This window comes from Typha latifolia, chromosome 9 (genome assembly GCF_019914945.1).
Source record: "Typha latifolia isolate L0001 chromosome 9, TyphaL0001v2, whole genome shotgun sequence".
Classification (NCBI taxonomy): domain Eukaryota; kingdom Viridiplantae; phylum Streptophyta; class Magnoliopsida; order Poales; family Typhaceae; genus Typha; species Typha latifolia.
In genome coordinates, this window is record NC_133094.1 from 10795562 (window position 1) to 10820859 (window position 25298).

General features: G+C 35.2%; 3 protein-coding genes across 6 annotated transcripts; 2 read left to right on the top strand and 1 right to left on the bottom strand.

Moving 5' to 3' along the window:
* Positions 1-1201: 1201 nt before the first annotated feature.
* On the bottom strand, positions 1202-4669 carry LOC140794720 (amino-acid permease BAT1 homolog). The gene is made up of 7 exons (XM_073146860.1): positions 4470-4669; positions 4173-4355; positions 3870-3989; positions 3375-3566; positions 2820-3125; positions 2563-2745; positions 1202-2093 (listed from the first exon to the last, which is right to left on the bottom strand). Exons 1-7 carry the CDS (start codon positions 4539-4541, stop codon positions 1602-1604), a joined length of 1548 nt encoding a protein of 515 aa, XP_073002961.1. The 5' UTR covers positions 4542-4669; the 3' UTR covers positions 1202-1601.
* A 4492-nt stretch (positions 4670-9161) lies between these two features.
* On the top strand, positions 9162-13836 carry LOC140795783 (isocitrate dehydrogenase [NAD] catalytic subunit 5, mitochondrial-like). 3 transcript variants are annotated; one of them, XM_073148555.1, is made up of 8 exons: positions 9162-9342; positions 9548-9722; positions 11895-12215; positions 12317-12478; positions 12555-12629; positions 12766-12875; positions 12975-13047; positions 13387-13836. In XM_073148555.1, exons 2-8 carry the CDS (start codon positions 9552-9554, stop codon positions 13576-13578), a joined length of 1104 nt encoding a protein of 367 aa, XP_073004656.1. In that variant the 5' UTR covers positions 9162-9342; positions 9548-9551; the 3' UTR covers positions 13579-13836. The 3 variants fall into 3 exon arrangements, with proteins under 3 accessions (XP_073004656.1, XP_073004658.1, XP_073004657.1); XM_073148557.1 differs by having other exon boundaries at positions 9246-9342; positions 9493-9722; XM_073148556.1 differs by having other exon boundaries at positions 9297-9412.
* A 5684-nt stretch (positions 13837-19520) lies between these two features.
* LOC140795131 (probable L-ascorbate peroxidase 6, chloroplastic/mitochondrial) lies at positions 19521-24836 on the top strand. 2 transcript variants are annotated; one of them, XM_073147534.1, is made up of 12 exons: positions 19521-19855; positions 19936-20055; positions 20474-20594; positions 20665-20765; positions 20860-20947; positions 21148-21215; positions 21303-21389; positions 23648-23722; positions 23799-23876; positions 23958-24062; positions 24194-24274; positions 24404-24836. In XM_073147534.1, exons 1-12 carry the CDS (start codon positions 19649-19651, stop codon positions 24407-24409), a joined length of 1137 nt encoding a protein of 378 aa, XP_073003635.1. In that variant the 5' UTR covers positions 19521-19648; the 3' UTR covers positions 24410-24836. The 2 variants fall into 2 exon arrangements, with proteins under 2 accessions (XP_073003635.1, XP_073003634.1); XM_073147533.1 differs by having other exon boundaries at positions 24549-24836.
* Positions 24837-25298: the final 462 nt, after the last annotated feature.

A 25298-nucleotide genomic window follows, 5' to 3' on the forward strand; every position in this document is an offset into this window, starting at 1 on the left:
GAAAAAAGAATTTATATTAAAATTAATTGTCTCATATACGATCTAGTACTAATATATTGTCGATCAGCAGCTTTATTAGCTTCCGATAGACATACATAAATTTATCAGTTTTACCTAAATTTAGTATCTATATCGATGTATTTTATCGATTTGTCTATTATTAGTACCTTTAATGATATAGCACACGGATATGAAGATAGTAAAATAATTTAATTGTTGCGCATTCTTTCTATAGAAGGATATATTATTAATTTTTAGCGGATATATTGCTATTCTTACCCAAAAGAAAAAGATATTAGCATTTTTCTATAGCTTTAAAATTATTTATCGAAGTATAATAGTTGACATCATACAAAGTAATTTAATAAATCACTTTCTCCTATAGTGATTTGCGCAATAATAATTTAAAAGATAATAATGTTATTTTTCTGATTCCGTCTAAGATTTTAAGGGTGTGAGATATTTTTTTAAGTTTATAAATTTATTATGTACCAAATAAATAATAGATCAATGGGATGGGTTAAAATGAAAGTATTCCTAAAAAATTCAGCTAAATAAAATGATTCACTCTATCATAATTTTTATATATATTTGGTCCTGTGTAATTTATTTTTATTGGAGATATCCTTTGTGAATTGCTACATTTTTTTTTCATGTACCTATACTTTATTATAAAGAATAATTATTTGTAAAATGTTACAAAAAATATTTAAAAAATTTTATTAAAATTACGGTAATTTTTGTTTTTATTATCATTTACTCACTGTCATATAAATATTTATCTCTCTATTTCGGTATTCTATTTTTAATGCTTCAAAAATGCTCTTGCTTTGGTTTTCTTAAATAATAATTAATGTATAGATGAGATAAATTAAATTTTAAATACAAAATTATCTTAATACTTTGAGTAAATTCTTTAAAATTGTAAAAGGGAAGGCCAAGAAGTGATTTCATAGGAGTATACATTTAAAAATTAAATTTTAAAAAATAAAAAAACTCCTAATCTTTTCTGGTGGAGAAAAGGGGGAGAAGAACACAGTATATCTGTGATAGAGTGTGTACCCCTTTCAAAAATTACTTCTGTTGTATAAAGCCATTGATATTAAATCTTTGTCAATTATTCCAAATCATTATTCTTTTTTTTTAGCTGAGTTAGCATACATATTAACAGCCATTAGAGCTAAATACTATGAAAGAAAGATACTTGAAGCTCCTCATTTTCAATTTGCTGAACACTTTTAGATACATTTTGTCATCACAAGAATAGAAATGTATACTCATGTCTGTACCTTCATAAGTGAGCTATCCTTTCTTCTTGAATGTGAACAAAAGAAAAACAAACATAACTATTTTGCAGTAAACTGGCAGTTCAGCAATCTGGTACATGGATCACTCTGTAAATATTTCATAGTTTCACTTTCACGAGAAAGAATCGAACTATGCCTCCATGATCTGTGACGTCTACATGGGCAACCAGAATCCAATTACGAATGTATAAAGCTCTCATTGTCGGAATCATCTGTATAATTTTACTGCAGTATAGAGTCTCACTTCAGCATCTATACCAGTGTGTTAGCAAACAGAAGAACTGATCATAATTATCAGACCTTCCCATTCTGTTCGTCGATATTCCGAACTGGCCCCTTAAACCATCTTCTTGCATCAAGAATCCACCACAATAATATGACAGACAAACATATACCCAATGCAATCGGGGCATAATTGAAGTTATCCAACTTTATAGGATAAAATGTAGGCAGTAGGAATACTGAACAAGTGTAGCAGATCCACAGAAATGCCACCAAGCAAATGGGCCTTCTCGCCCTTCCCAAATAAAAAGGACCCGGTTTGAAGTTACTCTCCACCATGACCATCCTTGCGAAGATTGGAACGGCATAGCCACCAACCCATCCAATGGTACATATGGAGGTAATTGCAGTGAACACTACATTGACTTTAAGAATAGGAAGGCCAAGAAGAATGCAGATAGCTGCACACAGCCATACTGCATTACTTGGGACCTTGTGCTTCGGGTGAATTCGGCGCCAAATGGATGAGAAGGGCACCCCTCGATCCCTTGACAATGCATATACCTAGATGGCATTGACATAGGATTAGCAAAAGAGTTGATGATGCTAATTACTTTAAAAATATAACGGTGGGACTTGGCATGAATTAATTTTAGTTAGGAATTAATTAACAACAGTCAGATAGATGCAATAATATAAATCAACTTCTCTGTGTCTAACAGTTTGTATTGGAAGCATCAAAGAAGAAAAAGAATTATCAACTTAGGACTTTCTTTGCCATAAAAGTGTGAGGCGATCCATGTTAGTGGAGTGAAAATTATCATCAGTTTGATGGAAGGAATGATGTAACCCTATTTGATGTAACCCTATTGAGAATGGCTTCACCCATCATTGCAGGACAATTGTCTCCAAGCTAAATGGCGATTATGCTATTTGATTCCTCGTTGGAATAGTTATGTCCATTCATGCAATTTGAGATGTGAGCAATTTCTTCAAACTAGAATAAAAGCACTGAAATCTAACAACAACTTACCACTCTTGCTGCACTTGTGGTGATTGAAAGACCACCGAAGAAAAAGGAGCCCCAGATAACAAACAGCAGAATAATGGCCCCAGCAGAGTTATGATATCTCCCATGGAACGCATCATAGAGTATTTGTGCTGGTACAAATGTTCCAGCAGTTTCATTGCTAGTGTCATATAGATAGGCAAAGTTCTATAGAAATACATAAAATCGTCATTAGACAACAGTTATCTTAATGTTAATACTGATATAATTGTCAGCAGTACCTGAATGCTAAAAGTGAGGGCTAAGATGTATGCCCATCCGAATAAGGAGATGATCCCAATACTAGACAGGATAGCTATTGGGCCATTTTTATCTGCACCCTTTGTCTCCTCCGTTAAATGTGCTGCAGCATCATAACCATATAAAGAATACTGACTAACAAGAACAGATAAGATGACTGCATAAGCTTTGCTTTTAATTCCAGTTGATTCTGGTGCCGTCTCAAAATGAGTGAATACATAGGAAGCAGGTTGTGTAGTTTTCGCCACCAAAGGGAGCATAATGACTATGACGACACCTCCAATTACCTTCATATGTTTATTCAAACAGATTAAGAAGATGATGATCACCAATAATCACTATATAGTGAAATCTCCAATAAATACTATGAATCTCCAATAAGACAATTGCCTCTATGCCTCAATATGATTTGATAAACAGATCAACATATTAATAGTGTTGGTTTCAGGCAAGAATTTGAGAATGAAAAGGAACAAAATGAGAGACATGCACAACCTAGATCAGACAAGGTGAACTGGGAAGTACATTAAGATTACCTGCCACCACATAGAGATTATGTCTATGAAGGCGATAACTTCTAGAGCAAATGTGTTGAGCACTGCCCAGATTAACGTTAGACCAATGTACATAGCAAGAAATACACCACGAGGGGCTAAGTAACCTCCTCCCTTGTTCGTGCCAGTACATAATAAAATAATGCTCTGCAATGTTTGAGATCCTGCATAAGCCTGCAAACAAGAGAACAATAACATTTATATTTCAAGGCCAATGCATGCATGTAGACCCATTCACATGCAACTATGCAGCTGAAGCTATGAAAAGATCTTCCAAATACAGTGAGCAGAACTAATTCTCTGCAGCTCAGTAGAATTTATCTCCGATAGTCTTGCAAAAACTAATTTCCTTTACTTAAATGGTTGAAAATTCTATTGTATAAAGAACAATTTATACAACAAAGGCAGATTTCCAATAGACTTTTGATAACTTATTGACAGAATGATCTATCATAGAAAGAAAAGAAAAATTGGTACCTGTGTGCCAATTCCAGCAATGAGGCCTATAGTCTCCAGCCAAGCACAGCACCATGATGCAAAGGGACCCCACACTGGTCCTGCTAAATGGGCAGCCCAGAAATAGAGAGACCCAGTAGTCTGTTCAAAGGCAAATTATATCAAACACCCAATGCATACATCGACGCAATATCAAATAAACTCCATCGAGATCAAATTTTGATAACCAACTTAAATAGATAACGATCTATAAGCATAAAACGACAACTTCGTAATAGAAACAAGAGTATATTTCAAACATGCAAACATGTGGCAGGTACTAACGGGGAAAGAGGAGCAGATCTCGGCCATGGCGATGCCGACGAACCAAGTGAAAAAGGAGACGACGACCCAACCCCAGACGAGGCTCGCGGGCCCCCCGTAGAGCAAGCTCGATCCGTAAAGCGGCGTGATTCCCGTGAACAGCGTCATCGTCGAGAACGAAATGGCCAGGGTCTTGAACAGAGTCTATATAGAAGAGATTAAAAACACAACTTTCTCATGAATTCGATGGAAACAAACAAGACCCAGTTGCCAAAATCTTGGAAGGGATCGATTTCAATAGGCAACAAGAAGAAGTACCATTTCTCTTCTGAGCTCTTGCTTGTAGCCGAGCTCGTTGAGGCGCTTCTCGCCCGAGTCCATCTCAACCATGGCGACGGAGATACCAACAAGATTGGTGCGTTCAAATCTTAAAAGGAGAAATCTAGGACCAAAAGAGAAGAAAGAGGAAATTGCAAGCTATATATTGTAGTAGAGGAGAGCTTCAAACACCTCTCTCTCTCTCTCTCTCTCTCTCTCTCTCTCTCTCTCTCTGTCTCTCTACACTTTTGGAAGTCAAATGTGAACAATCACTTTGTTGACTATGATAAATATGGTGTGGAAATTTTAGCTAGAGTCGAAATGGACATTTTGGTTAATAATTACATAACGAGCTTTGACTCTCTCTCTCTACACTTTTGGAAGTCAAATGTGAACAATCACTTTGTTGACTATGACAAGTATCGTGTGGAAATTTTAGCCAGAGTCGAAATCGACATTTTAGTTAATAATTACATTTTTCTTTATCACTCTAGGTCTGCACATAACATTATACTCCAATAGGTGAGTTATAAATTTATTTATAGTACTGAGCGACTTCTAGTTCATACGACTGTTATATAAATAGGTCAAAGAAAATCAATTTATGAGACAATAATTATTTTTAATAAAAATTTCTAAGTTGATGATCAGTTTTTAATACCTTTAATAGATTAAAAGGTTGGTATTGAAATTACTAAACCATTGTGTTTTTCTATCTATGTGTATCACACTCGTCAAGAAAGCAATTTATATTAATAAAAATGATTACTCATATGGTAATTTTTTAATATATGTATAAAATATCTTGCGAAAATTATATTTTACCCTTATGTGGTTATGCTTAAATTCACTTTACTTCTCGTAGTTCTTTTTGTGTCACTTTATCCCTTATAGTTATATTCAAACTAATATTGTTATTTTATTTATCATATTTGATCATACTATTAATCGAACCTGAAGATATTTATTTGAGACAAAGTCGTAAAGGATTGAATAAGTTTTTCAGCGCATCTATAATAACATCAATCGGGTTCAGATTATCGATATTATTTATTATATTTTTATTATATAAAATCTGATTAATATTATTTAGATGTGTTGAAAAGTCTTATTTAAATCTTTTACAATTTTAGCTTGTTACTTTAAATATGTTGAAATACTTAATAATTATAATTTACTCTAGACTATACTAGAGTAAATTGATACAAATAAAACTATAGAGGGTGAAGTAAATTTAGACCTGCTTGCACGATAGTAAAATATATATATTTTTAATATTTAATAAGGCACGCGTAGAGTATAAGTAATCTAGTTTCATAAATAAGTCAATAACTCACCTACTTAAGTGCATTATTTCTTTTATTCAGTGTTCATACTTAAAATAATCATAAGCTCTTCATTTCAAAAACGAGCTTTGACTTTGTGGAAGGTTGAGTATGACCATTGCAATTCTAATTAATAATTGGGTTCCTACGTCAAGTAGCATTTATTCTCTAAAAAAAATTTAATTAAAAGATATGAAAAAATAGAGATTATCTTTTCAAGAGACTTGCTAGTGACAAAATATTAATGCTATGAAGGCTATACTCTAATTCAAATCTTTCTTTGTAGATTAGGTAAGAGTTTAATTGAGTTAATGTTTTTTTAGGAATGTCTGTAGGCAAAGAGCATGTGCAAATCGTTGTTTTGTTGCAGCGAACAGCACGACGGGTTAATAAATGAGCATACATATTATTGGAACGTCAAGCATAACTTAATCTAATGGATAGAGTGAGAGAGATTAGCTCCCTATATTCGCGAAGGAACGATTGAGCTGTACCATTGATCGTTGTATTATGAATATTAATTACAAGGACTGCAACCTAGCAATCAGAAAAACCAACCAACTCTAGTAGAGTTGGTAGGTATCTTGCTCATGACCAAGGAGGTCATGAGTTCAACTCCAACCCCAAACAATATTGTGGAGAAATTGTTTGGTGGTTGATAGTTTGGTGGCTTGGCTCGATTCGGTTGATGGCTCGGCAGTGCGGTTAGCTTGGAAGAACAGCTTGACAACGCAACGGCTTGGAGCAGGGTCTTGCAGCGTTTGATTCGAAGCAATTGTTCGGCGACGCATATGGCTTGAAGCCTAGACTAGATAGCTAAAAGCTCGGTGAGGCCTAAAGTGCCTCTGTATCTAGGGAGGGTTGGCCCTTTGTCTAGCCCATATCTAGCCTTCGGGCTCATGAATGATAAAAAAAAAAACCTAGCAATCAGAAAAGATTCACTTTGCCACAACCTCACTAGTCTTGGATAGTAGTTTGATGGCTTCCAGAATGGCCTCAAGTTCGCCACAAAGCGCACTGGATAGCTTTTTTTAAAAAAAATTGAGTTAATTTTCAAACTTATATATATCAAATTAAGTGTAATTCAATTTCAATTCAAACTTACTTTGAGACATAAGCAAGGCTATCTATGAGACTAAACTAATGAACTAGTTTAGAAATGAGCTCTAGCTTAATCAAATTAACTTACTTATATTTATATTAACAAACAAATTTTTCTCTCTTTTAATTAAATTTTTTTTGCATATAGTACCTTAAATTTTAATGAAACTGCGGTTTATGTCTTATATTTTTACTATTTATAAATTGACTCATATGATTTAGCAAATATATGTAAAAAAATATCACGAGTTGGATTTGAATTAACACCGTATAAAATATTCTATTAATTAGAGATATTTTATTTCTAAAATAATAAAATATCCTTAGTATAGATTATATGTTTAGTTTAGTTGGGTTTGATTTATTTAAATTGGGTTGAGTTAGCATAGGTCGAATAAATATAACTTGGCCGATGATATTTTCATAATATTTTTAATATAATTAATATAATCAAATGTTTAATTAAGTTTAGCTAACGGATCTAACAACATGATATTTGCTACATATACTTATTGAATTATAGGACTCGATTTATAAATTTCCCTTTAATTAAGTACCTTGATTAATAAAATTATCTATCATAGTCTTCTTCATGTGTGAAAGACTTTTGAGCCGTAGAACATATTGGATTCACAAATGTAGGAAAGAATCCAATTCCAAACTATCTTATCTTGTGCTCTATAAATATCTCCAACTCCTTTTGGTGGCAGTGAGATAAATGACACCCTAAACTAAACTAATTGCCACTTGCCACTTGGTAGAATTTTAATGTCAGAGAAAATTATTTAAAAGCATCCTACATTTGTTTAAGGGAAACTTTATTTATTTATTTTTTATTAAAATAAATTATCTCTTAAATTTATTATCAAATGGGATATAATTCACTAATAAAATTTTTTATGGTTTGCTAGTTTTGTTCTTTTACTGCTGAAAGACTAAGTTAAATGAATTTATTTACATAAAATACTAATTATTTTATGATTAGCATTTTTACTTAAAGATAAAATATTAATTAGTTCAGCGTTTTTATTAGGGCTATAATAAATTAGATCATATTTAGTAATAAGTTTGAGGAATAATCTATTTCGATAAACATAAATAAGAATAGAACTAGTTTTCAAGGCAAACAAATTTATTAATCCCACAAATTTATTAAACCCTTGTGATGCTGAAATTGTTGTAAAATATAATCTGTTGACCTTCTTGGAGCAAAATTCATTATTATTATTTCAATTATTATTATTATTATTTCCTGACATGCATGTGAATCAATTCCATACATTATAAAAAAAAACATAATCTATTTATTTAAGTACACAATATTTTAGTGATAATGGGGATTAGACTAATAAAAGATAGATAAATAACTCATGCTTGGTAGATTGTTAATTTTGTCAGCCAAATTATTGGGCCTTTTAGTCCCATCTGGCGAACAATTATTGGATTCTCTAAGATAACAATGTTATCAAGCCCACGTAATTAATTTAAAATCCATCTAATTAGAGCCATAATTTATGCTGCAAATGTTCTTATTCGGAATAGTTTTTTGGCCATGAACAGTGCATGGATTGGGCTAATTTGGCCCAAATATCACCCTAACATATTTGATCAAGAATAATTCAAATAAATTCGCTTCGCAAAATCAAAATCCAAGTCGAAAAATATTTACCCTCAAAATTATACTAAAATATGTGAAAATTTATTTATTTGTTAGGTATATATACCTTTCAAAAATTTCATATCCTATGTATATATTTCAAAATCAATATTTTTTTAATAAATATCTTTCGGTTTATTTTTTAAATAATTATAATTCAACGTATAGACTACATAATATGTAAAAATACGAAAGTATATGTTTTTGACCATTAAATTTAGAGAGTATATACAATTGAAAATAAAAAAAAGTTAATGCAATATTAAATATAAGACGAATGAGAGATATTAGTTAGATTATCCTATAGGCGCAATCGATGTGTTGACTGTGTTCAAATTAATTCAGCATAGATAGAGCGATGTAAAATATTACTCTTCTATGTTTGAACACAGATAAAAAAAATGAATGAAAAACTAAATAGTAATTTTTGTTTTAAAAACTAAACCCCTTTTAACTTGATTTTGATTGAAAGCAGTGGCATGGTTAATATGACATAGGGGTCTATTTATAAATAGTAAAAATGTCAGGGTGTGAACCGCAAAGTCTCTTAAATAGTGGCCGTTATATGAAAATTTCCCTATATACTATAAACGATAAGATCAAATTACAATATTACCCCTTCTACTGTGGGTCTCCGTCGCCTCTTCGATTTCTTCGTTCTTCATCTGGAGCCCAAAATCGTCATCTCGCTTTATTTTTCTTCCCGTCGTCGATCTCTCGATTCGCCCCGTCGCGGTTCCCCTCCTCGTCTTCTAATTCCTCTCGCAGCGGATTAGAAGACTTTTTCCAGGTAAAAATATTCCGTATTATTCCTTGGGTTTCTTTCTATTATCATTCTTGATGCCCTTCCTTTGATTTAGGTATGGAAATATGGAAAGAATCTTCGATTGTTGTGTGCAACTACTATAATTTGATGGTCATTACTTTAATTGCTGTCTAGAGTTCGCTATTATGATGGTGGGATTGAAAAAATTGTGGTGTTGAATTGTTCTCAGAGTGATGGCGTTGAGACGATTACTTCAGAGGAATTCTATCGAGCAGTTGGCGGGCAGGATTTTGCCGCGCTCTTCTCGATATTTTTCCGCTGCTGCTTCTCCAAGTCAACCGATCACAGCTACACTATTTCCTGGAGATGGAGTTGGGCCAGAGATAGCGGAATCTGTGAAGCAGGTTTTGTTTTTAATACTTCTTTTGCTAATTTCAAATTCTTCCCTTTACATCGATAAGGTGATTAGGTAATTTTTTTTTCTTAGCTGCCATGATTGTTTGTTAGTGATCTCGGATGACTTGGGCTATGAAACTGTAATTCTGTCTCGTTCAAATTGTTCCTGATTTGTTTGTAATCTCTCCCTTATTCTTTTTCATCCACAAATTTTTTTTTGGGGAGTATGTAAGTAGGTTTATATGGAGATACTTCCATATTCCTAGTACAAGCTGCTTTAAAATGCTGGGGGCATTGAGAAAAGATATATTCTAAGGATATGATAGTTCTCTTTATGATCAAATCTTTTTATTAGACTCAATGTGATTGTTGGATTGACATATGATAAACATGAGGTGCTAGTATAATTAAACATCATTTCAAACATGAAAGAAAATTGCGGCCATCAACAATCTGGAAATTTTGGATCTCTATTTTGGCAAGTCACTGGTATTTGAGTTGTTTTGATATTAAAATCCTTTTAGTTCTTAAATTTTGCTGTGGCAATACATTATCATCACTGTTTAGGCCTTTTGCCAACAATAGGGTGTCGGCTAGAGTATGTTAGCAAACCGGTGAAGGTTCTTGGGAGAACCCAAAATTTTATGGTCCATGCCGATCTGACATCTACAGTCTAGAAATGATGCCAAAATCTTGACCAAAGAACAATTGGTGAAGAGGTGCTTGGCTGTTTGCCGTGAATTTTACTGTGCTAGATAATGTTTAAGCTACGATTAAGTTGCAGTTTGAGCTCATACAACCAATGAAAAGTTCCTATTGACATATAAAGAGTCCAAGTGAGGGCAAGCAACATTCTAAGATGTGGCCTTGGCATGTGGATGATCAAGCTGCCATGGTACCACATTACATCTATGCAGTACGTGGGTGGCTATGCAAGTTCATATATTGCATATATTAAGTACAACTATGGTTCATCCTTAAATCAGTTTTCAGTAGCAGTGAAAAGTATTGATTTTTGCTGAGAAACTATTGTTGCTGCAACTCTGGCTCCTTTTGTACTTCTCAGATAAAGCACAAGTTTTTAAAACTGCCAAGGAATGCTTTGCATCTTTACAGTCATAGAGGGAGTCGATCTTCTAATAGAAATCTCCATGTGCCTAAAACTTTTCAGTCCAATCTCAGTCTGTCCACTTGCTTGAGTCACTATGCACTTTTAAGTGCTAGCGTAACTAAGGTGTCAGATCAAAGGGTTTGATTAATTTAATCTTCGCCCAGAGGGATCTCGCTTTCAATTGCTCATTCATTTTGGTTTGGTTTGTTATCATTTGCATTTTCTCCAGCATTCACCTTATTTCTATGGTTCTTCCCACTTTCCAGTTGAAATGATATGTTTCGAATTGACTAGTTGAGCTGGTGGTTGTGTGACAATGTTATGCAGCTAAACAAGATTATGTAAATTTATGCTACAGATTTCATAGGAGTTGGAGATTAGAGAATAACAACAATGTTTTGCATATTATCATATGCAATAGTCTACAAAAAGTATTCCATTTCTCTGTGCAAGAGGTATTAAGTTCCCTAAAGAACATGTATGGCTCTCCTTCTAGGGGTTTATTGTGGAGTAGTCTTCCTTTCCCTTTTGGCACAGTGGAACTTTCATGAAATTAAGCAGGACTATTATCTGTTGTACTTAATTAAGCAGGACTATTCCTTCTGTAAAAAAAATTATAATTGACTTTCTAATAATCATGTAATTATTTCATGGATATAGTGACATAATTCTGACACTAATGATAGTACTTTGCAAACCTGCTTTCAATAGCACGATGACAACAAATTATCTATGCCCAAGAATCCATTTTCTTTATTGTTTATTCGCTATCTGATAGAAACTTACCACTCCTTAGTTTAGATGAAATAATTAGAGGAGTGTCTTGGCAATGGTTGAACAGAAAAAGATTAAAGAATATTAATATTCTTCACTTATTATATTAAGCTCTTTCTGGAACTTCCCTTTTCCATCCTCTTGCTAGGAAAGATGGCATCCATGCTATTTGGTATACATTACTCTGTGAAGAGTGAAGACATTGTTATTGATGCTTATGCTTTAATCTTATTGTCATTTCAAGTTTTCAACATTGATATTTCCTACTCGTGTTATAAATAACGTGTCAGTGCAGATCTTCAATGCTGCACAAGTACCCATAGAATGGGAAGAACATTTTGTTGGCGACCAAGTGGACCCCAGAACAGAGAGCTTTCTAACATGGGAAAGTCTGGAGTCAGTGCGGAGAAATGGTGTGGGATTGAAAGGTCCTATGGCTACACCTATTGGAAAGGGCCACCGGTCCTTAAACCTTACATTAAGGAAAGAACTTGGTCTCTATGCCAATGTTAGACCTTGCTACAGTCTTTCTGGGTATAAAACTCGATATGATGATGTAAATCTGGTCACAATTCGTGAAAACACCGAAGGAGAGTACAGTGGCCTTGAACATCAGGTAAAAATTGTGCTGATCATTTGTTGCTATATTGTTTTCCTTCAAAACCTTGTGCTTTGTGTAGTGATATTCTTTAAACAATCCTATATGCATCACTCCAGGTGGTGAGAGGTGTTGTAGAAAGCCTGAAAATCATTACTCGCCAGGCAAGTTTACGTGTGGCAGAATATGCTTTTCATTATGCCAAAAGTAATGGCCGCCAAAGAGTGTCTGCTATACACAAAGCTAACATCATGCGGAAGACTGATGGTCTCTTTCTCAAGGTTGTGTTTATTGTAGTTGCTACATTCTTGTTAGATGGACACATCTACCAAGCTCATTCTTCATTTGCCTGTGCAGTGTTGCCGTGAGGTTGCAGAGAAGTATCCTGAAATAACCTATGAGGAAGTCATCATTGACAACTGTTGTATGATGGTATTGATGAAGCTATAATCTGTGTCAAAACATTTTTTGAAGATTGACTTCCATTCGATGTTATTAACCCCATTTACATCTTGAAAATAGCTGCTTCTACTTATCTTATTCTTATTATACATTTGCCTTATTACAGCTTGTGAAAAACCCTACTCTCTTCGATGTGTTAGTGATGCCAAATCTTTATGGGGACATCATCAGTGACCTCTGTGCTGGTTTAATTGGTGGCTTAGGTTTGACTCCCAGGTAACTGGGAGTTTCTTTCTTTCTTCTTCTTTTTAAATATTTTTTTTTCTTTTTGGCTTGCTGGTTGTAAATTGACTTAATCTCCTGATTCCTTTGTAGCTGCAACATTGGTGAAGGAGGCATTGCTCTTGCAGAAGCTGTGCATGGCTCTGCTCCTGATATTGCTGGCAAGGTGATTGCCGTCAACTATGTTTCCCATTTAATTTAGTCATTTACCAAGAGAAAAGATACAGGAAAGCCAATTGAGATATTACATGCATGAAGAAATCCTGTTGAAAGTTTTGAAATTCTTGTTCCTCTCTCTTGATTTAGCTTGTTTGAGAGAGCTGGCAATTAATGTTGTTGTCTTGGTGTATCTTGCATGCACTTCTCCACATTGTAGGCATCATTATCTGAAGTTTCTCCCTACATTACGCTATGAACATGCAATTACCACCTTCCCTTCATGGATCCCATGTCTTGACTCACCTTGATGGTTTCCTGATGACATTTTTCTTATTTGGTTGTCCAGAATCTCGCTAACCCAACAGCTCTCCTGCTGAGTTCTGTCATGATGTTACGCCACTTGCAACTCAATGATAAGGCCAATCAAATCCATAATGCAATACTCAACACAATTGCGGAAGGAAAATATCGAACCGTAGACCTTGGCGGAAGCTCATCGACAACAGATTTTACAAAAGCAGTTTGTGATCATCTCTAAGGACTTGGTCTTTTCCCTTGAGTTGTTTGATATACAGAAGAACTACAAGTTATTATCCTGTTTTCCTATTATTTGAGCTGTTAGCTCATTTTCTGACAGAGTAATGCTCTCACTTGCTAACTCTTTGTTCCATTACTTCTGTTTAATTGTTTATGTAATAATTAGCAATTCTCAAGCAAGAGATTGCTTTGATCTTCAGTGTACTGGTCTCTTCATACTTTCACCAACTTCTATATTAGAAACCCCAAATTCATAACATTCAGTTGATTTAGAATTCTAGTTTTTCAAAATTTGCTGTTTCGAAGCACTAAGTGATGAATTTGAATTTTAGTAGCTGTAATGAAATTGTAGAGAAAACTTTGAAACAATTGTAATGAACAAAGAAGACTCGAGCAAATTGGCTGAATAATCTTACTTTATTGAAGAAAAATAAGCCTTTTAATAGGCATACAGCAAACAACCTGAGCTGAAAATATGGAAATAATATTGAAAGAGTCAACTTATCTGTGACCCTGAAATTAAGCAACTAACATAACAAACCCTCCCTTAAACTAAAATACAATCAAAGCATTTAATATACATTTGGTACCTCACATACACCAAGTTGTCCACGAAGTCTCTGAAAAACTTCCAACTTCAAAGGCTTAGTGAGTATGTTTGCAATCTGCTCAAGAAATGGAACCTCATATCAATGTGTTTACTTCTCCCGTGCATGACTAGTTTTTTTGACAGCTTTATGGTTGAGCTATTATCACACATTATGATTGTGCATCCTTCTTGTCTATACCCCATTTCTTTCAATATCCATCTCATCCAAACTGCTTGACAAACACAACCGGTAGTTGCAATGAACTCAGCTTCAGTTATGGGCAAAGTTACAATAGGTTGCTTCTTAGAAGACCAAGAAATTGTTGCCCCATTCATCAAGAACACATATCCAGAAGTGCTTTTTCTATCTCGGCATAATCACTATCAGTGAATGCCATCAAGTCTTCGGCTCCTCCTTTATTGTACAAAATGCCATTGTTGATTGTCCCTCTTAGATACTTAAGAACTCTCTTAACAGCTTGGAGATGCAACACAGTTGGTGTAGCTATGAAATGACTGATGAGACAAACTACAAACATTAAGTCTGGACTTGTAGCTGTGATTTACATCAAGCTTCCAACAATTTGTTTAAACTGAGTCTCATTCACTTTGACTCCTTCTTCATCTATGCTCAACTTAGAACCTGACACTATTGAATTGCATACTGAATTACTTCCTTCCATGCCAAAACGTTTTAGAATGTCCATTGCATACTTTCTTTAGCAAATGTAAATTCCATTTGAGCCTTGTAGCACTTCAATACCTAAAAAAACTTCATCTTCCCCAAGTCTGTCATGTCAAACTCCTTTTGCATAGATTCTTTGAATTTAATCATCATAAGTTCATCATTACCAATATAAATAAGATCATCAATATACACACTAACAATAAGAACTTTGCCTTCTTTGTTCCACTTGAAGAATAATGTATGCTCACTTTGACTTTTCTGAAATCATTCTTTGAGAAAATAAGACATTATACGACTAAACCAAGCTCTTGGAGCTTGTTTTAGGCCATACAAAGCCTTGTAGAGTTTGTAAACCATATGCTCTCTTCCCTTCTTCTCATAGCCTTTTGGTTGATCCACACACACATTCTCACTTAAGGTGCTATATAAGAAGGCAGACTTGACATCTAGCTGGAATAATGTCTAGCCTCGTTGTGCAGCTAGTGCTATCACTATCCTCATAGTATCCATTCTAGCTACAGGTGCAAAAACCTCTGTATAGTCTACTCCATGTTCTTGTGAATATTCCTTTGCCACCAGCTTTGCTTTGTGCTTATCTATCTCACCAAGCTTGCTTAGCTTAGTTTTGTAAATCCACTTGACCCTAATTTTCTTTGCACTTGTTACTAACTCCTAGGTTTGGTTCTTCTCTATGGCTTTGATCTCCGCTTCCATGGCTTGCCTCCATCTAGTATTTTTTACTACCTCCTTAAATGTCACAGGATCTGTGGAGTCAACTAAGGCCATGTTGATAATATCTTCTCCTTCAGACAATCTTTCTCCTGAGACATAGTCTTTCATCCAAATTGGAGGTTGCCTAGCTTTGCCCTCCCTAGCATTCATCCCTTCTTTATTTGTCTCATTTTGACTTTCATCGTCTACTTCACTTGAGTCACTTTGAGTTCTATTTTCAGCTCCATAACCTTCTTATTCCTCATCTATGTTTTCTTCAATCTCATCTTCACTATTTGCACCATCTTCACTATCTCCCCATCCCAAGTCCATCAATATTTCTTCTCTGTAACTTGCATCCTAATTCCATTGTTTTTCTTCTTTAAAGATAACATTTTGGCTCACTATAACCTTTCTTGCACTAGGATCATAAATCCTATATCCTTGGACTCATTACTTATACCAAGAAGCACACAACTAACACTTTTATCTTCAAGTTTTGTCCTCGTTGTATTTGGAATATAAGTGTGTGCCACACATCCAAACACCCTAAAATGCTCAATTGATTGTTTTTCACCACTCCATGCTTCCTCTAGTGTCATCTCCTTGACTGCAAATGTTAGAGATTTATTTAATACATAAATTGTCTATCTCACAGCCTCAGGCCAAAAGGTCTTTGGCACTTTCTTCTCAGACAACATTGATCTAATAAGGTTCATCACAATCCTATTCTTACGCTCAGCTACTCTATTTTGTTGTGGAGGATGTAAGTTGTAGTTAACTGCCTCCTTATACCATTTAACATGAAATACTCATTGAATTCAAAGGAGTTGAATTCACCTTTTCTATTTGTACATAAGCATTTAATAGACAATCCACTTTCTTTTTCCACAGACATTTTGAAACATTTAAAGTAATAGAATGCATCTAACTTCTCTAACAAAAAATATGTCCATAATTTTCTAGTGTAATTATCTATGAAGCATACGATGTACCTCTTTTGACTCTTAAATGATGGAGTGATAGGACCACAAATATCTGCATGGGCAACTATAGCTCTTGTGTTGCTCTCCACTGACTCTTTTTAGGAATTGGTTTTCGATATTGCTTCCGTTTTATGCAATCTGTTTATACAATAGTGGATGTAGGTAATTGAGGTAGGCCTTAGACCATCCTCTTGCATTGGAGTGTTCTTAATCACTTATGGCTAAGGTGACCATATCTACAATGACATAGATGTGTTTGGTCTTGTGTTGTGGTGTGAAAGCAAGCCTCTTTCTTCTCTTGAGTTTGAGCAAATAGCACAAACATCCTATTTGTAGTCATTTTGGTGTGCAAAATTAGGCCTTTGGTTGGATGATATATCCTGCACATTCTAAATTGAATGAGAATAGTCAATCCTTTCTCTTATAGTTGGCCTATGCTTAAGAGGTTATTCTTTAATTCAGGTACATAGAACACATTTTGAACTACATGATTTACTCTATTCACGTTCAATTTCACACTTCCTTTACCAAGCATATTCATCCTTATATTGTTGCCAAGTTTCACCAACTACTTGAAAGCTTCATTCATCTCACTAAATTTTGACTTGTCTCTATACATGTGATTCACTCTATTTACGTTCAATCTCACTTCCTTTACCAATCACATTCATCCTTGTATTGTTGCCAAGTTTCACCAACTACTTGAAAGCTTCATTCATCTCACTAAATTTTGACTTGTCTCCACACATATAGTTTGAGCATCCCGAGTCGAGGAACCAAATTTCTTCTCTCTTTATATTATGCAACTCAACATAAGATATAAATAATAACTCTTTTTCCTCTCCAAATTCAGCATAGTTCACCTCCTTGGCCCAAGATGGACATTCATACTGAAAATGTTCTAATTTGTGACAATTGTAGCACTCAACAATAGCTTTATTGAAGCTATCTTCCTCTTCCTCTACCTCTTCCCCTAAAAGTGGCTCAGCCTCTTACTCTTATAGCACTATTTTCTTTTGAGCTCACTTTTAAGGCATTCTCGCCTCCACTAGATTTGTGGAATTTTTGCTCATGTATCACCGGTGAGCTCTGGAGTTCATCAATTATAAGTGTGTCGATGTCATTTGACTCTTCAATCGAGACAACTACATAATTGAATTTCTTGATTAAGGTTCTAAGAACTTCTCCACAATGGTGATATCCTTCATTACTTCCCCATTGTTCCTCATTTTATTTGTCACACTCATAACTCTAGTAAAATACTCAGTGATGATTTCACTTGCCTTCATTTCTAGTACCGCAAAATCTCTTCTCAATGCTTGAAAAGCTGAACGCTTTACCCTAGCATTGCCCTCTAACTTCTTTATTGAATCACATATTTATTTCGAGGTACGCTTCTCCAGAATTTGTCAAGGATAATCATGTCTATTGCTTGAAATAGGTAATTCTTCACTTTGAGATCTTTGAGCATCAAATTCTCCAATTACTTTTGCTGTGCCTCGGACAATACAACTGTTGCCTCTCGTTCTTCATAACCAATTTCAATAAGGTTCCAATAACCCTTGGACCTCAAGAGATTCTCCATGAGCATGCTCCAATGGTAATAGTGACCATCAAAACGTGGAATGGCACGAAGCTCTTCTTTTGACTCATTATTTTTCTTTCTCTTTAGTGTTTGAAAATCACTCAAAAGACTGTTGCTCCCCCTTTTCTCAAGCCCTTGAGGGGGTGCTCTGATGCCAATTTGTAGAGAAAATTTTAAAACAATAGTAATGAACAAAGAAGACTTGAGCAAATTGGTTGAATAATCTTACTTTATTGAAGAAAAATAAGCCTTTTAATATGCATATAGTAAACAATATGAGCTGAAAATATGAAAATAATAACCCACGTAAGCTTGAGCAAGTGCTTAGTGGTTATTGCAAATTGAAAAAAGTCAAAACCTATCTGGCACCCTAAAATTAAGCAACTAACGTAACAAAAATTTGATAATTTAATATCAAAGATAAATATTTATTTTGTTAATTTAAGCTAGTGAATGGATTTCACTAATTTCTAACTTATTCCAAACAATTGAATACTCAATTTCCTTAATTTATATAATGATTGGGTCATACCAATCTATGATGAAGGTGATAGGTTCAAATCCATCCAGAGAGATTAGAGTTGATATTTGATGAATTTTCAATAGGAGCATTATGTGCGTATGTTTGGATTTCTTATGATATTTTATTTGTGAGATGATTAGCTCAGTTATCTAACCTATATATTAGGATATATATATATATATAACGTCTAATTTATAGGCTCGTGGTCAATAAATTGAAAATAAAATTAATTCACTTGTATCCAAATGAAGCCTATCGAACTTTTGCCCAATCTCGACCTGAACTTGCCCGATTTGTGCCTAGATTATAATACATGTATATTCTCATAGTTTTTTTTTTAATTCCACATCATATATTTAGTGAACTAGATATCAATATATAAGCATATTACTATGAAAGATAACTAAAATATCTTCATAGAAGCCCGATAAAATATAATATTTTTTAAATTCAACTCGTTATATTAGGCTCATTACGTTAAATTCAAGCCTGATATCTAATGGGCTAATAAAATTTTGCAGACTTAAGTAAGTAATGAGTTGGACCGTGAATAAAATTTTCGGTGCGATTAGTATAACCTTACCTAATAAAAGTCGGAATGATTTTGCACACCGTCGTCGTCACCGTCACCCTCAACACAACAAACGAGATAGCTAAACCGCATCTCGCATTCTAGCTTCTGTTTCTAATTTAGGAGTTTTTGATAAAATTTAATTCCTTTCCTTAAAACTTTATTATAAATATATACTATACTTTGTCTCATTTTGGTCAAAAATTCTGGCCCAAGTTCACCAACCCAGCCTAGAATCCTCCACTAATTCATTTTTTTTTCTAAAACCCAACCAAACATTCAACCCACATGTCGCTCCTCCATTGGCCGCACCAGATTGGGCTCTCACGTATCAAAGAAAAAGCGAAGGCAGTGGCCTGTGGCCGCCATCCGAAAGCCCATCATCCCGTAGGCGCGTCCTCACAGCCGTCAGCTAGCCATGTCGGAGCGTCTCTCCTCTTCCACCTCCATGGCCGCCCTCGGCGCCACCCTCCTCCCCAAGAAAGCCATGGCGGCGACCCGATCCGCCCTCCCATTCGTCTCCTCTCCCCGTCGCCTCTCCTCCCGATCTCTTCTCCGCCTCTCCTCCTCTTCCAACTACTCCTCCTCCTCTTCTTCGTTTCATCTCAATCCCCGCCTCTTCCAGGTTAGTTTCTATTGCGGCCGAGTTGCTTGCTTATTTGTTTATTTGACTACCATCGTCATCAATTGAACTGGGATTTGTAGGTGGGGCGTGGGATGAGCTCGATGGCGGCGAGGTGCGCGGCGTCGGATCCGGCGCAGCTGAGGAGCGCGAGGGAAGACATCAAGGATCTATTGAAATCTACCTTCTGCCATCCCATCTTGGTACGAAAAAGGAATCCTAAGTCAAACTGTCATATGAAATACATTATCGAAACAATTCTTAAGTGCTAACATAATCGAGTTGTTTTGGCATTTGATTACATCTACTATTGCTAGAATTATTCTATTGTTCAATGCTATTTTTTTCCTAATATGATTTGAACTTTGATGACTCTTATTGGAAATATTTTTGGCTTGCCTGATGAGAGCTTATTACTTGTTCGGCTTTGTATCTTGACTACTTTAGTTGTTTTAGCATATAATTACATATACTATTGCTAAAAAAGTAGTATAGGAGAATTGTCTGTGTTATTTAGAATTGCTCTATCTTATGTTGACACTTCTTTTTTCAATAAGATTGGAACTTTGGGTACTCTTACCGGAAATTTTTGCCTTTTTCTGATGAGTCTGCGGGTTACAGGTTCGTCTGGGATGGCATGATTCAGGTACATATGACAAGAACATTGAGGACTGGCCGCAACGAGGTGGAGCTAATGGAAGCCTGAGATATGAAGTAGAGTTAAAACATGCAGCCAATGCTGGTAAAATTTCTCTACCATATACACTATAAGCTTTTCTCCCATTGCGGATGATGTTAACATGGTACTGCAGGTCTCATAAACGCTTTAAAGCTTATCCAACCAATCAAGGACAAATATACAGATGTTACTTATGCGGATTTGTTTCAGCTAGCCAGTGCTACAGCCATTGAGGTCTTAATTGGCTTCTAACTTGAGTAGTTCTATATCTAATATGAGAAAAAATTTGAATGAAGTGTTACTCATATTTTCACCATTCTCATTTCAGGAAGCTGGTGGCCCCAAAATTCCCATGCAATATGGGAGGGTTGATGTCACTGGACCAGAGCAATGCCCAGTTGAGGGGAAGCTCCCTGGTTAGTAATTCAGTTGATTAAACAGTGCACAAATTAAACATGTACATCTTTGCCCTTTCACTTTCAATGATGTTATCATTCATTGTTGTCAACAGGTTTTCTGGAATCATCTAGAAGACCTTTATTCTGCACTTGTTCAGCTTTTCTTTCTTCATTTTGTTGCATTTAACTGATATCATTGTTCTGTTTTGTATGTTCAGATGCTGGCCCACCTTCACCTGCTCAGCATTTGCGTGATGTATTCTACAGGATGGGACTTAATGACAAGGTTTATGCTCATAGAAATTCATGAATACAGTTAATGTATTTATCTATGTTAGAGTAATCTTTTCAGCTGTTTGATGTCTGTCTGCAGGAAATTGTTGCCCTATCTGGAGCACATACACTTGGAAGGTCTAGACCAGAACGCAGTGGCTGGGGAAAACCAGAAACGAAGTATACTGTATGTTACTATAATTTTTTAGGTGAAATCATGCTAAGAAGTAGTAAGAAGTACATTTGCTAAATTCAGATACTACCTCACAGATTATCTACTCTAGAAATTTACACAACAATAGCTTCTCTAAGTACTTACTTCTCTAGACATTTATCCAGACTTATTTTTCTGATTTATTCTTCTCAATTTCATTTAATGCAAATGAATAGTCCATGCATCATAAAATTTGAGAATCCTTTAAAGGTTTTACTGGAAATACTAAAAGTCTAGTGTACACTTCATCTAACTTTATGCAATCTGTAACTTGGCCAATATCAACTAGCTTATCAGTCATGGAATCTCATTTGTGTGTACTAGGGGTGCAAAGGAGCCCAGTCTAAGTGAGCCGGCTTTGGCTCGAAATTGATTTCAAGCCCTATTTTTTGTTTAGAACTCAACTTGGCTCAAGTTGAGCCAAGTCAGAGTCTTAAACGACATATTTTCAAGCCATTTATGGCCTGACCCAATTCAAGCTGAGCTCAGTTCAAGCCTTAAATGAGCTCATTCATGCCATAAATGAGCTGAGCTCAATTCCGAGCCTGACCTGAGCCTAACCTGAACCTAAAACATATACATAGTGTATATATATATATTAATAGATAATATTTAATATTTTTTGAGCTTACCAAACTGAGCCTGAGTGAACTAGCTTTGTCTCAGGCTCAGCTTGAAACTAATTTTGGGCCATATTTTTTGTTTAAGCTCGGCTTAGCCAAGCCCAAGCCGCTTGTTTATTTTGTCAGCCCTCGTGTGTACACTGAGAGGGTGCTTTCTCATTTAATCTTTGTACCTTAGACCACCAAAAGCAGAAGCACAGCAATATCAGAAAACTATTGAGTTCATTTTGGAAATAAGGTCTGCTGAATTTATGCGGAGTTGGGCCGGCTTTTGATGCTCATGCAAAAAGCAAGCTTCAGTTCTGACCCTGATACATGACCGCTGGTGAAACTTGGACCTAAGTTAAGCAAATTGATTTGAAGTTCAGTTACTACATATATCAATTAAAACACATTTGGAAAATTCTTTGTAGGATGTTACACTTTTCACCATATGAAGTAGTATGCAGCAAGTTGGGAGACCACGGCATAAATTATTTTCTTCTCAATTGTGATCTGTGCAGCTTTTCTCAATTGGCAAGATGGAGTTTTTACTGTCTGTTCTATATATAGGACAGTATGATGGTAGTAATTTATGATCAGGATCCATTATCAGAAATTGCTTGCCTTAGAAAACAACTTGAGAGGATATGTGAGTGTTCTACCTTTATCTAGACTTAGACTATGTTTGGATGGTCAGTAGGAGAGATAAGAAGGAAGAGAAAGGGACAGAAGATCAGAAGATCAGAAGAGAAAATAATTTTCTCGTCTTGTTTGGATAATACAAGAGAAAAGAAGGGAAGAGAAAGGGACATAAAAGAGAAGAAGTTTGGATAATACGAGAGGAAAGAAGGGAAATGGAGATAAATTTTAGTTTTTCTCTTCCTTTCTCTCACTTTCTCTCTATTCCCAGAGAGAAAAAAAAGTGATCGTTAGAGGTTATTATTTTCTTTTCCTTTCACCTCCATTCTCTCATAAAATTTCTATCCAAATGAGAGGAAATATTTCTATCTTCGTATTTTCTCTTCTCTTCTCTCTTATTTTCTCCATCCAAACAAGGTGTTAGTTCCTTAGATCTTGGTATTTCTTCTTGATATTAGTTATTGCATTAGAGCTGGAAACCTATACAGTTTGATGTAATCTAACTAGTGAAATTCATTTAGAGCATGTAATCTTTTGATGGAAGGTGCAAAACTAAAAGATGAGAGACCCTAAGATAGAATTCTATGGTCACGTACTTCTATGTAATGGAAACCAAAAGTTCAGTCCTTTGTTTGTATTACTATAATGAGATTCCACTTTTTTAATATCCTTGTAGTTCCCTTCTGGAAATATGCCATATGCTATCTGGACTTCACAATTGGCATGTTAAAGGTTGTCATAATTTAACTTATATTTACTTAAAGCATATATGCCAGTTGCTAATAATATAAAATGTGCTGACAGGTCTTCAAAATTTGGTACTTGAAAGGCTGAATAAATATGATAGTTTCCTTTAAATTAATCAAGTACTTTTATTCACTAAGCCAGCACTGAAAATGTGGTTGTGTCTAATGTAATGAAATCTTATGCTGGATTGGCAGTGAATATCCTGTTGTTCATTAACTTTATTGTTTCATCACTCCACAGAAAGATGGACCTGGCGCACCTGGAGGACAATCTTGGACAGTGCAATGGTTGAAATTCGATAATAGTTATTTCAAGGTAAGTTCTTTTCAAGTGTTGAAGGTTATGTTCTTTTCTGCGTTATATGGTGATTCTAGCATGCATATCCATTTAGGACATCAAAGCACAAAGAGATGAGGACCTACTAGTTTTGCCTACAGATGCTGCATTATTTGAGGACCCATCATTCAAGGTAAATGAATATGTTCAGACTAAACCTCAGAAGTATCCATCCTAAAGTTGGAAGGCATATCTACCTGAGAGATTTTTGCAGGTCTATGCTGAAAAATATGCAGAGGATCAAGAGACATTTTTCAAGGACTACGCCGAAGCTCATGCCAAACTCAGCAATCTAGGGGCAAAGTTCGATCCTCCAGAGGTCAGTGATTATATCAAGTCAATACATTTGTATTGGAAGGTTTCGTTTATTAAAATGATTAAAGAACAGTGGGATGACAGTCACTTTTACGGGGTCTTTACAGTTAAATTGATATCATTGGAATGGTGCAGGGTATCTCCATAGATGATGGACCCAAAGCTGCTGCACCAGAGCCATTTGTGGCCGCGAAATACTCTTCTGGTGAAAAGAAGGTAGAGATTTGGCTTTTCTTTCTCTCTCTTTCCTTCGTTTCTTCCAACGATTTCAAAGAGTCGTGCAAAGATAAGCATGCTGTGTCTCTTCTTAATGGAAATTTATTGTGCTACTTTCATGACTTGCAGGATTAAAAACAACGAATCATCTTTTCTTCTGCTGCGTCTTTTAATAGCACAACATGAAGCTTTTTCCAACAGCGAATACTTAAAATATTGGAATAATATTGAGAAAAACATTAGAAATAAAATGAAACTTGTATTTGAATTGCAGAGAGAGCTATCGGATGCTATGAGGCAGAAGATAAGGGCAGAGTATGAAGCTATAGGAGGCAGCCCAAATAAGCCTTTACAATCCAATTACTTTCTTAACATCATGATCGTAGTTGCCGTCTTGGCAATTTTGACTTCTTTGCTTGGAAACTAAATAATGTAACTTTGGCTTGTGATTCATCATCCATGAGCCATTTCTTTGCAATTACAACCGCAAAGGATTGAAACCTTGTTTCTACATATGGTAATTTTGATGGCATGAGTATATAATCAAGCGGTGTGCACTCCACTCTGTGTTCATCTGTGAATTGGCAATATGTTTGTTTTTTTTGCAGGATTATTGCCAATGCCAAACTTTGTTCTCTGGTTACTCCCATGATAGGTTTGCAGCATCTTTTTTAAAGCTCTCTTATTTTTATTTCAAAATCTATTCGGTAGATTCATAGAAAGCTTATATCCAATGCTTCTCAAATATCTATATCATTAAAAAAAAAATTCTCTATATCATGTAACTGGGCCTGCATGGAATCCAGCCACGTCGATACTCGTACTAACCTACCGTTGGTTCCTTTTTGGCCAAGTTCAGTACAACCATTAGTAGTAAGTGTCGCCTTTCTCATAAATATCCTCCTATATGTTTTAAATCTCATTCAGCAAATTACTCACGTGCACCTCACATGTTTCCCCCTAAAAGGCTGACCTTTTCAATTAATTATATTTATATCGTGACAAGTGCTGAAGTCTCTCCCTC